The 13,263-nt window shown below is 38.9% G+C and overlaps 1 protein-coding gene across 1 annotated transcript; it reads right to left on the bottom strand.

The window, feature by feature from the left end:
• Nucleotides 1–4,833, bottom strand: LOC101403773 (olfactory receptor 7E178-like). Its single transcript, XM_014790439.2, is given in 3 exon segments — nt 1–161; nt 3,787–4,396; nt 4,398–4,833. Coding segments are annotated over 3 exon segments (1,077 nt in total). The 5' UTR covers nt 4,704–4,833.
• Nucleotides 4,834–13,263: the final 8,430 nt, after the last annotated feature.

Genomic DNA, 13,263 nt, shown 5'->3' on the forward strand with positions numbered 1-13,263 from the left:
TTAGCAATGGAATCGCTTCATGGGCTTGTTAAAATACAGATAGTTGGGTTCCAGCTGCAGAAGTACTGATTCAGCAGGTCTGGGGTGGGCTTGATAATCTGCATTTATAAGTTCCCAGGTGATGCTGATGGTGGTGGTCCAGGAATGAACTAATGAGGAAGCTGGAAAGGGAAAGGAAAGACTAAATAAGTAAGGTCTTATAGACCCTGGCAAGGAGTTCACATTTCATTCTAGGAGTAACAGAAAATGACTGGAAGATTTCAAGCAGAGAAATCCTGTTTTGTTTGCATGTAAAAAGTCAATCTGGTTGCCACATAAATGGGGAGAAACTGAATATTGAAAAGCCACTTAGAACTCTCTTGCAAGAGTGAAATTTTATATAAACTCCTTTTGAAGAATCAGAAAAGCAAATCATATAACTGAGGCAGGGCTGTTCAGATCATTTAATGGCTTTCAAAAACAAAGAAATGAGGATCTAAAATGACAAAATTTGGGGGACCTGAGTGACCTGGAAGGGAGTAGCTCTCTCACCTGAAAATCTAAATAGCCATATGCTAGTGAATTTGGACAGTGGAAACAAGAAGAGAGTTAAGTAGTATGTCTGCCGGGATGAAGTTAAAGCACCTTCCACTCGTTAGTGTCACCTGTCTCTGTATCCCTTTATTCTAAGGGACAAGATTTGGAATGTTCCTCAGTTCCTCATAAACCTCTTCTTTCCAGAAGGGCAAGAATAACCTCAGTATTAAACACTAAGGTCGTCCCTATGCTCAATGCCTTCAAAATCTAATGGACAAAAGAATCAAGGGGTCTTGGTCAAAGTTGTCACAAAATTAAGGAGGGAGGGTACTTATGATTGGACCATTGGCTCTAGAAATTTGAGGAGGAGAAACTTCAGGAGGATGACAGAGGCCAAATAAATTACCATTCTTAAATCATATTTTATTTACACTGTAGGGTATGATATTTTTAAATAAACATTTTTGAAGTATAATGCACATGCAGATATGTATGTTACCTTATTATTTCAAACTCTACACTCCCTTTCAATAAAACATCTCTGAGTTTGGATTTCCAGATTCATTAAGATTTTCTATTTGGACCACCCTGCTGCCCCCAAATTTGTGTTCTTCATTTCCTCTCTTTGAATTTTCCCATCACAGATCCCAGCATTGGGTTTGTAATTCACAGAACAATGCTAAGTATTAAAAGAACTACCTTGGAACCATCTTTAAAATCTTCTTGAATTAACTTTATTAGTGACGAGGTGACCCAAGTTGAGTTCCTTGGGAAGTAGAGTCTGAGACAGTGATTAGTATGCAGGATGTTTACCAAGCAATGCTCCTGGCATCAACACCTGTGGAAAGGTAGACGTGTAGAAAGGAATTCACCCTCACCTAAAGAGATATGGCCTTTGCCCCAGCTCCTGGAAGGTAACCTTTAACTTCTGAATTTTCCCTAGTGATAGGAGGAATTGCTTATTTATGGTGCCCTCCCTCACCCAGGGACCATTCCTGATAGTTTATGCTAATGAGATGACTCAGGATGGGGGTGGCCATGCCCAAAAGACCAATCCTGTGATTAAATGGCTGGAGCTTTGGGAAAAGTGATATCAGCCTTGGAAATTGAGTTCAACCAAATGGGCAATAACACAACTAATCATGTCTATGTAAGGAAGCCTAAATAAAAATTCTGGACACTGAAGCTCAGGTGAGCTACCTGGTTGGCCATACTCTTTGAGTATTGCCATACATTGTAGCCAGGAGGAGGTAATGGGTCTGGGGTCTGGATTCCATGAGGAGAAGACCAGAAGCTTTACAGATGGAACCCATCAATACTTGTATGCCCCACATGTATCTTCCTTTGGTTGGTTCTAATTTGTATCCTTTTGCTATAATAAAACTGTCATCACAAGTATAATTCTTTCCAGAGTTCTGTGAGTCATTCTGGTGTTTTATTGAACCTGAGGGAGTCCCCTCAGTTTGAATTATTACAGTGAATTATTGAATGTGAGGGACTCCCCAAATTTGTAGCTAACTGGTCTGAAGTGAGGATGGCCCAGGGGACCCCTAAAATAGTGGCTGATTTCTGAAGTGAGGGTACTCTTGCAGGGACTCTTCCCTCAGACTTTACAGTTTGGCAAACCCTTTGTAGCAAGGAAGGGAAGTGGAAAAGGCAAGCCAATTTGCAGCCCATCAAATGCTTCCGTACACCACCAGGGAACTCTGGAGCTAGGCTAATCCCATGGAGTTGGCTGGAATTAGGGCAAAGGGGCCAAACGTTTATACCCATGCTTCAAAGAGTCTTTAGATGTGGGCTGCCCCAGGAAGAAGGCATGACCTCGGTTAAGTGGCTCTCTGCAGCTGAGGCAGGTCCCTATATGGGCTGATTGCCGAGGGCTGAGTAACACACCCAACATTTGGAGCAATATGTCCCTCATTCCTCACAGGAGATCTTTTTTTTTTTTATTCTGGTAAAATAACATAAAATTTACCATCTTAACCATTTCTAAGTGTACAGTTCTGTCGCATTAAGTACATTCACATTGTTGTGCAAACATCACCACCTTCATCTTCAGAACTGTTTTCATCTTGCAAAACTGAAACTCTGTCCCCATTAGATACTAACTCCTCATCTCCATCCCCCAGCCCCTGGAACCCACCATTATACTCTCTGTCTCTATGAATATGACTCCTCTAAGGGCCTCATATGAGTGGAATCATACAGTATTTATCCTTTTGTGTCTGGCTATGTAATGCAACTGAGGAGATGTTAGGTGAAATGGAAAGGAGAATTATCAGAAAAATTGGGAGTTGCCTTTGCTCTGGTTGTCCACTTGCATTTTCTCCTTGGGAATCATACATCCTAATTCTCCTAGGAAAGTCCTAGTTGATAAATACTTATTTATACCCAGTATTAATAGTGTCCCATTTCAATTTCAAAATACTACCCTGCTTTGGACAGGAAATTAAATAGTCACCCTACTTGCTCAAGAATCTGACTGAGATCATTAAGGAGCAAAAATATTGTAGACGTCTTGGTCCTTAAGGTAGGGTTTAGATCCTCCTAACACATAGGAAAAAATCATGGTATGAGTATAGAAACAATAAATAATAAGGAAGAGAGAGCCATGATTATTTTGCAATGGTAGAAACCAGACTGCTCATGAACAAGAATCCTGGGTAATGCTTAAAGAAAGTGAGAACGATATACTGATGTACTATGCACAATCCTGGAGGGGCTATGACTTAAGTGAGGAGTCCAAGATAATCTCCCAACTCTGTTAGAGCTATGCTGAGAGAGAAAATTCTGTACAAAGAAAGCAGGGGAGCCATATGGGTATATATATACTATGTGACTGCAGAGTCAGAACGTCTTGTTGCACGTGTTTGATTTTGCAGCTTTTTCCAGTCCTATGAACCAAAAGTATAGCACAGGTATTGACATTAAGCTATTCTGCTGACAATCCTCCACAAGGCATTCTTTTTTTTTTTTTTTTTTTTTTTTTATGAGGGAGATCAGCCCTGAGCTAACATCCGTGCTAGTCCTCCTCTTTTTTTGCTGAGGAAGACCGGCTCTGAGCTAACATCTATTGCCAATCCTCCTGCTTTTTTTTTTTCTTCCCCAAAGCCCCAGTAGATAGTTGTATGTCATAGTTGCACATCCTTCCAGTTGCTGTATGTGGGACACGGCCTCAGCATGGCCGGAGAGGCGGTGCGTTGGTGCGCGCCTGGGATCCGAACCCTGGGCCGCCAATAGCGGAGCGCACGCACTTAACCGCTAAGCCACTGGGCCAGCTCCACAAGGCATTCTTGATGTCTGAGTTCCTCAGGCTGTAAATGAAGGGGTTCAGCATAGGGGTGACCACAGTGTACATCACCGAGGCCACTGCATCCTTGCTCGGGGAAGATGAGACAGTGGAACTGAGGTACACTCCAAGGCCTGTTCCATAAAATAAGCAAACAACTGACAGGTGACAGCCACAGGTGGCGAAGGCTTTGTACTTCCCACCTGATGATGAGACTCTCAGGATGGAGGAAATAATTCGAGTATAAGAGTAAAGGATTCCTGTGAGTGGAACACCACCAAAGATGGCACCAAGAAAATAGATTCCTATGTTATTAGTGGAGGTGTCAGAACAGGCAAGCTTGAGGAGTTGGGGGGCATCACAAAAGAAGTGAGGAATTTCCACCTTTCTGCAGAAGGTAAGTTGTGACAACATCAAGTAATGCAGCTGGGAGTCCAAAAGGCTGAGGAAAAATGACACCAGGACCAACATGCCACAGAAGTGGGAGTTCATGATGACTGGGTAGTGCAGGGGGTGACAAATAGCCACCAACCGGTCATAGGCCATCACAGCCAGGAGTAAATTGTCCCAACATCCAAAAAGAAAAAAAAAACGACATCTGAGTTAGGCAGTCTGCATAGCTGATGGATTTGCTGTGTGTCTGGAGGTTCACCAGCATCTTAGGGACTGTAGTGGTGCTGAAACTGGTGTCAGCCAAGCACAGATTGAAGAGGAAGAAGTACATGGGGGTGTGGAGGTGAGATTCAGAGCTGACAGTCAGGATGATGAGCAGGTTCCCAAGCACAGTGACCAGGTACATGGTCAGAAACAGAACAAAGAGGAGAGGCTGCAATTTTGGATCTTCTGAGAGGCCCAGGAGGAGGAATTCTGAGACACTTGTTAGATTCTGTGGTTTCATCTGGATGGGACACCTTTTGAAAAAGAGGAGAGTGTTGAATAAACAAAACAAGAGTAGAGGCACTCAGCTAAATGTTCATATTTTGATTCAAGCAATTCACAACTAAACTATTCACACCTGAGGACCTTACACCCCATTGCCTTCAGCAATATTTCTCAGTTGTGAACTCTTTTTAAAACTCATTCCTTACTGATGTCTTCGCTAGTCACCTGTTTCTATATACACCTACTTTAGAGCCACTAGGCCAAAGATTATTAGATAAACAAAGACATTTTGAGATACCAAATCCATAAACATGGTAAAATATCTGCCCCTTACTTTTAAAGGAAAAATATGGAATAGGAAATATCCTTCTCACTTAAAAAAAATATTCTAGTTAAAGAACACTAAGAAGCAGTCAAATGTACTTTACCTTATCCAAATGCAGTGCAAGAAATGCCCTTGATTTGGAATTCAGCCCTGGAAGAGCTAAAACCCCATTAGCTGGATTCTAAATTAAAATAGAATGTTCATAATCAGATAGAAATTTTATATGCCAATTATGCTCCTGGGTTTTCATCTTTATTTAATTATATGACATACGTGGTCCATGGATATAAGCATTCACTGAAATATATGGATTGTCTGGTGATAGTGTTTTCAAATATAACTCAAATATATAAGCATTTGGCCTTGGTGGACTTAACATTTTGATAAATATTTTTTTGGTAAATGCACAAAATCATATAGCTTCACTGATCCCAAAGATGGCATTAATTTACAATGCACCAATGATTAAACAAAATTACCTTCTGATGAACACTCTGTATCTATTTTTCATTTTTTTTGCCAGGTTTTTTTCTATCAGTGCTATGCAATCTCAGTGAAATATTTGAGGTTAAGTTCACTTTTTGTTGTTTTTGTTTGTAGTGGCTTAGTAAAATATCTTAAATATATTTCTAATCCTAAACATTTGTGAAGGATTGCTTTCTCCTCAAACCCAATCTTTTAGGAATAGTTGAGAAATTTAGAACCAAGTCCAGGCCTGAAACCTTAAGTTGGCCTGCTTTTCCCAGCTTAAGAGTTTTTTAAGTCAATCCTTCCTTATAAGAGGTATTGCGTTTCTCCTAAATTCAGTGACCAGAAAGCAATCAGGTCTTCATTTCTCCTGGCAGGTCAAAAACATTTTAATTTGAGAAAAATGCAAATGTGGCAAGAACAGAGAGTACTATTACAATCATCTGGATAGTTTGCTCATATGTAAAATGGGTATATTAATTGAAACTTCCTTTTTGAGTTGCAATAAGAAATCAAATTAAATAATAATGATAAAGTGCTTAGACAGTTATTCTCAAAGGTAGTTAGTCATTAAAACTACCCATTGATCTTTAAAAATTTACAGATGTGCTGGTCACAACCTAGAACCAATTAAATCAAAATCTCTACGTGCAAATCCCTTGGTCTCACTAACACACAGCCAGGATAGAGAACAATTGCCAGGCACTTAGTAAATGCTCCATTAATGTTACCTAGTATTATTATTGTTACCATTATTACCTACTACTTATAGTAAACATATAAATATTTAATCATACTTGCTTTAGAACTCATATTTATTACCAATAAAAGTTGAGGTTTTTTTGCTGTCCTTCCGTGATCCTATTCTGTCGCACTTCAGTTGCCCAAAGGCAAGCACTACATGAATTCGGTGAATGTATTTTCCTTTCACTGTTTCATTATATCAGTATGGATTTATGTATTCACGAACAGTTTTCTTGAAAGCTTACCTAAATACTGTCATAATACACATATTGTTTCCTGAGAAGTTATCATTTACCAAAATATTTTATTTTAAGTCTGTGAAGTACACACATCTATTTCAAACAATTTAAATGATGCATAGTGTTACCTGAAAGATGAACTTCATTTTACTTTTCAAGTTTTTATTATAATATTCCTAATAAAATTCTGGTGCCCATCTCCATATCACGCAAGTGAGAATTTCCATAAGATATATGCATGAAGGATAATTGTTTGACTTGTAAAAATCAATATACTTGCACTTTTACTATTAATTATCTACATTTATTTTCCCAATAGAAAATTTAGACAAAATCAACTACATGCTCTTTTTGTCAAGGTACAGAACTAGGAAGATCCCTCAAGTCTGTTTCACAATGATTTTTCCACAATAAATCCACATGAAAAGTCCCATCTTGTACAGGAAATAATATTTCCACATCTCAGATTTCCAAAATGGGCTACAAAATGCATCATTATTCGTAGAGAACTCTATGATCTGCAATATTCATTCATTAAAGTCCCCTGTAAACCATTTGACTCATTCCCGTAATTCACAGCTGAACTCACCAAATTCTAAGAAAATGAATCTATGGTTTTGCTACTGTTTGCCCATCTGTGTCTAAAGCAGGTTTCAAAAGAAAACAATCATTTGCTCAGTTCAAGAAGACAGAGCCTTGGGATGGAAATCAGGAGACCTTGTCTGAGTCCCACATCTTTCACCAACTACATGTGGACTGTGTGTCAATCTCTCCTCCTCTCTATGCTGGTATCTGTTATCTAGAAATGGGGAGAATAATATCCATTCCTAGGATATGTGTGTCACATAGAGGTTTTCACTTCATAAATATCTACTCATGGTTTTAAATCAGAAGTAGAATCATTATTGGAATAGTGGGTTTATTGATGAAACACAATCCCAAGAAAGTTTTAATGATCTTTTATTCTATTATATGGAAGAGAGCCAGAAGGCTATCATGTCCCAGGGAATTCATTCATGGAATGAGTGGAAATCCTAACAAGTGTCTCAGTTCACACAATAAGATTTACTTGCTTTCTCTTTCTCTCTTTTTTATTTTTATGAAAATATCCACAATTTTTAATAATTATAGTGTTGTAGATGGTATTAAATGAAGAATGATGGGTCCCTTAGAAAACCTGTGACACAGATACATGCAAGCATAGTTTTATTTTTTGTCTAATCTTACATAACATCACCAGAAGGAATGAAAATACAGGCAGGAAAGTGTGTGGAAGTCATGTTGACTATACTCTGTTCCTGAGAACCAAGGAAGGGCCTATTCAATATATCACAGGAATTGTTGCTGTTCTGGTGGCCTCCTATATGCCAAGCAACAATAGGCTCTGAAGAGTCAGAAATGAACGAGAACAAGTTGTTTCTCTTCAGGTATTCCAAATCTACTTGTAGAAGAAAAAAAATAAAATGTTCTCTCAGGATCTAGAGAAAAACCAAACCTGCAGATCACAGGATAATTTAGTTAGATAGATGGTGCTTAGCCTTGATGAGGCTATGATAATAATGATAATACCTGAAATTTACTTTGCCCTTACTATATGCATGCATCACATATTCACTCACACAGTTAGTACCTATTTTGTTTAATTCTTACTCAATGTACTTATATCAACTGGAGATCAATTCAGATGACGATGTTGAGACTCAGAGTTATTAAGAACTTTCTCAGAGTCACACAGACAATAAGTAAAACAGATGGATTGAAAATTAAATGGCGGGTCTCTGATGCCCATGCACAGAACTTGTTCGCTTTCTTTCTCTATACCACAGAAACTTTAAGCAGACGTCCAGAGCTCACTTCTAAATTTCCCAAGGTATACCTTTTAATGGTTTCTGTTCCCTGGCTAAGAATGGAACCTAATATCCTGACTTTACCTCTCCCTTAGAGATCAAGAGGGATTAAATTATAAGAATGGAGGAGGAAGTGAACAGTGAAGCAAAATCGGGAACATGGACGAGAGAGATCTGTCCAGAATTGTCAGGAGCTGACTCTTTCTGTGGTTCCCACCTTGATCTCAGCCATCCTTCCTATAGTTGATGTAGCAGGTTTAACGCCCTGCTCTCTCCTGTGGTCACCAGAAAACCCAAAGGGAAGAGCACAGTGAGCTGCGGTTTCTGCCTGGAGTAACAGGGCAGAGACACGTAGGTTGGGTTGGCTGGAACACTAGGCGCTCAATGAATGGAGTTCATTGTCTGGATTCAAGCATGACTTTGCCCCATTTCTATTCCTAGGCCTGATAAAAACTGCATAAAAATGTTGTGCTCCTATCCTCAACTCTAAAATGATAATAGTGCACCTTTCTCTCTTTTGGGGGCAGTAATGCAGATCAAACATAATAAGCTACATAAAAAACATAGCTCAGCACCTGGCACTTGGAATCCCTAGGTAAAGGCGTGTGATGCACTGGTTACCGCATCATTTTCATCATTAGTGTTCATCACTTTCATGATCATTTGGGTGCTTAGGGGACAGTTTAGAGGGCACTATTTCCTGCACTGGTGGGGAAGATGTCTATGGGAGATAGAACCAGTGTGGGAGGAAAATAGAAACCTCAATCAGAATTCTAGGATCCCCATTAGAATCAATAATATAAACCTTATAGGGCTGTGTTTGCGTTTTGCTTTTCTCTGCTCTGGCTGCCCCACTTGTCCTGCTGGCTGCCTCTCCCCTACCTGGTGTTAGATGAGGATTGAGGCTATGTCCTCAGGACTGGCAGGATGATAGACTCTGTTGTAGGCTTTCTGGTGCAGACAACTACTCTGAGAAGAGGAGACAAGGGTATAGAGCCCACTGGGCTGGAGCTGGCTAACTGAGGGGCTGGAAAGCAAAGGCTGATTATTACAGCAGCACGGCCTTGAGAGCTCAATGCACATAGCACATAATTAGCCAAATTGGTCCATGTTCTCCCAATCTCTGAGGACTTGCTAATTTAATGGAAGAGGAAACGGAGAAAAGTGAATGTACTAGGAAGGATCTAGGCCCCTCCTCTTCTCAGGAGGACCTCTGCTCCTCGCTTCTGAATTCCAAGTTGCTTATCTTATCATAAAATTTGAACACACTTTTTTAAATTAGAGAAAGCAATATGTGAGTTTTATATTGGCAAACCCATTGGATTAATCATGTAATTTGGAGAGAAGAAGGTCTTCTATACCAAGATTCTGATAGTATTTCTACATTCTCAGTTAAGATTTGCATCTCTAAGGAGAACTTCTTATTTTCCTCTCTATAGTGCTGGTTTGGGGTTTTGGGTTTTATGTGTTGGAGATTTATGTTTTTTGCTTTTTTGAATGACAGCCAAGGTTCTAATTTCCCTGTCCAATAGATGTATGTTGTTACATTAAACAACTGTTTATTTTGACAGATTTATCTGGTAACTTGATAGTTTGCTTAAATACTTCAAGTGGTCTCAGAGATGTCTACATTTAAAAGGTAGGCCAGGGCTGCAGTCATGTCAAGGCTTGACTGGAAGAGTATCTGATTCCAAGCTCTCTTACGTGCCTGTTGATAGGATTCAATTCCTTGAGGGCCAGAGAATTCCCTAAGTTTTTTGCCAGATGGGCCTCTCCATCAGGCAGCTGACAACATGACAGCTGACTTCCATTGGAGCCAGTTGGTGAGAGAGCAGGAAAGATGATAGCTGAGTCTTTGTACACTTAATATTGGAAGGGAAACCCCTATTTTTCCAAATTCTATTCATTGGAAGCAAGTCATTACATCCATCCCACACTCAAGGAGATGGGTATATACAAGGGTGTGAATACAGATGGCAGGGGGAATTGGGAGCATTTTTGAGTATATCCACCACAGAGGCCTCACCCTTTATCAGGACAATTGGCTCTAAGAAGGTTAAGATGACAGATATATTCTTCTGATTTCCAGCATCATTTCCAACCCATCACACCATTATCTTTTCAAGAAAAATTTCCTGGAGAAGAACTGGCACATGGAAGAATTTGCTCTGTTTTGGGTACATCTGCAGATCCTGCCATGCTGTTTGTGGCCATACAGTCAGAAATCTCTCTGGCTTCTCTAACATCAGTAGAGTTCTTCCATCGATGTCATTGATGTCCATCGATGTCAGAGCAAGCCATAGATATTCAGTGCCCAAATTCAACAAACATCTGATTTCTGCTCAACTAGAGAGGGTTCATCTCTCTCTAAATATATTTTCTTTAGAATCTTTGTGTTGAAGTCTTTAGTATCACGTGCTTTTGGCTTATAAGGGGGGATGTGTGGGAGATGATCTGTTGCAACCTCTACATCTTGTCTTTGCCATCTTCCTGGTTCGGAGTTCTCTCTATGAGGAACTCAGAGACTGATTTCTCATTAACCGTATTTAGAAAACTAGAATATGTACCCAATCAAGTTGGACATAAAAGAAAAGATGCTAATTATGTGTGTGTGCATCAATGGCAGAGGAAGATTTGGGGAGATCAAATGATCAAATGACAGGGGTGTAGAGAAGGAATAGAGGAGAGGTGAATGGTGAGAAATTTTAAATACTAAGGTCACTGCCAAACTGAGTTTAGAAGACATGGTATAAAAATCAAAGATATGTTTGTGAGTGATTTGTTTTGTGTTTTTTCCCAATCCCCCCTTCCTGCTATGATTCATATTCTTGAAGGAAAATGAAAGATAAACATCTTCTTGTATTCTCTTTTTAGATGTCAATTTGAGAAATTTCTACCCTCAATTTTCTCCCTTTATTATTTGTAGAACTTACAAACCTACCCTTTAATTTGTGACTTTTAATCTTGTGCATACTATTAGATGGGCAACAATAGATCCTATTGAAAATTCATGCTAATATAAATAAACCAATGATACATTTCTTCTCTCAGGAGTTTATAGAGTACTCTACAGAAGGTCCAGTGGTCCAGGGAGGAAGGGAAATGCTGGATACATGGATTAAAAATATTTTCACTTTTTCTAATAAAAAAGGGAATAATTTATTCAATATTATACAAAGTAAAGGTGTGCCTAGTCTCTGCCCTCACTGTGCTAGATTAGGAGTACAAAGATAAAGGATATTAAGTCCAAGCCCTTTAATTGCTCATGCTCTCATTTGTGAAAATGATAATATCTTTGCTCTGGCATCCAGGTTAAAGCACACTTTGAGTTTCAAGTTCATTGTCAGTGAAGTTGGTAGGCGATTTAGCTTAGTGGTAAAAGACAGAGTAAATTAAACTAGTTATTGGACAGCTTCTCAGAAAGCCCAGATTGCTACCTCAGAAATTATGTGTAGCATCTCTAAAGGAAATATTGATATGTAGATTGATATGCACATGAGTACTCGGGTATGTTTCAGAAGACGGAAGAGCCCAAAGACAGATTGATCATGACAGAAAACAAGGCAGCCTGGTTACACAGTGGAGTCCTAAAGAGGCTGTTACTACTGAAAAGAAAGTTCTCCCTTTACCTGAGGACATGGCCCTTTTCTATCCTGGAGTAATGAAAACTATAAAAAGTTAAATTTATTCATAATGACTCGGGTAACATAATGATCTATTGGCACAATGAGAATCACAGAGGAACTGGAAATATACCACTACTTTAAACCTCAATTGTATAACTTTGATCAAGACATATCATTACAATCACCTTTTTTTCCCCTGAGTTCACTCTGTGATCTTCCAAACACAAAATCTCACAGTATACCTTTTTCCCCATGTGTGATTTATCAGTCAGTGTTCAGTCTAGAAAATAGAAACCACACTAGTTATTTTAATGATGGTAAGTTAATAAAAAAATTCATTGAATCATTATTGAAAGATGAAAAGCATAAACGAAAAAGGTGGTGACATAAAGATGGAACTCCAGGAAGTGACCATGCCATAGGCTAAGGGATACAGGGGAAAATGTTGGGCTTATTAGGGCATGTTGACCTTTACTGACTGCTACTGGAAGAACCTAAAAAAGAAGACCAGATGGAAAAATCAGAGCAGTAGATTAAAGATCCTCCCACTACTCCAGCATCACAAATTAAAGTATAGAAGGGGAAATTTGGAGCAGAAAAATAGCATAAAAACCAGCACATATTTAGAATGCGGAGGGAGAAGATATGTGAAAAACTATTACCAGGAATTTGAGAAAATTCACATTGCCTGTTATTATGGCGAGTTCTTTCATATCTTCTCCTTTATGAGCTCTGATCACTTTAAGATCATCAAGATCTGGTTGCAAACAGTAAAGGACTACAGACATATAATTCATCTTTGAATAAAAGGTCTGACAAAATTCAATGGTTTTCCAACTTGGCTGTGCATTAGATTTACTTGGAATGCTGTTAAAACTGTTCATGCTCTTTTCATTCTCCAGTCCAATGAAATATTAATCTACAGTGGTGGACCTTAGACCTGAGAATTTTTAAATCTCATTAGATGCTTCCAGTATGAAGTCAAGATTGAGGAGCAGTGACATACATTCTCTGACACAATCTGCATCAATAGATTTGATCAAAGCCAAAGTTTTATGGAAAATAGACATGGACAGTGAAATGGTTGAGAATTGTATATGTATATATATGTGAGATACAGGATGTCTGGGTCATAGGTGACAAATACAGAAGATTCCATATATGTAACAGGATTGAATTACGCAGTGATTTTGACATACGTAGGATCCCTTAATCCCATCAAAGATGTGCAATTTTCAGAAATGATAAATCAAGAGAGATGAAAACCATGAGCTACTAAATTTATATGAACAAAGAGGCATGTTTGCCAATTCCAGATGCTTGGTTT

Source organism: Ceratotherium simum, chromosome 39, assembly GCF_057802395.1.
Source record: "Ceratotherium simum simum isolate JZ-2026a chromosome 39, ASM5780239v1, whole genome shotgun sequence".
NCBI lineage: Eukaryota > Metazoa > Chordata > Mammalia > Perissodactyla > Rhinocerotidae > Ceratotherium > Ceratotherium simum.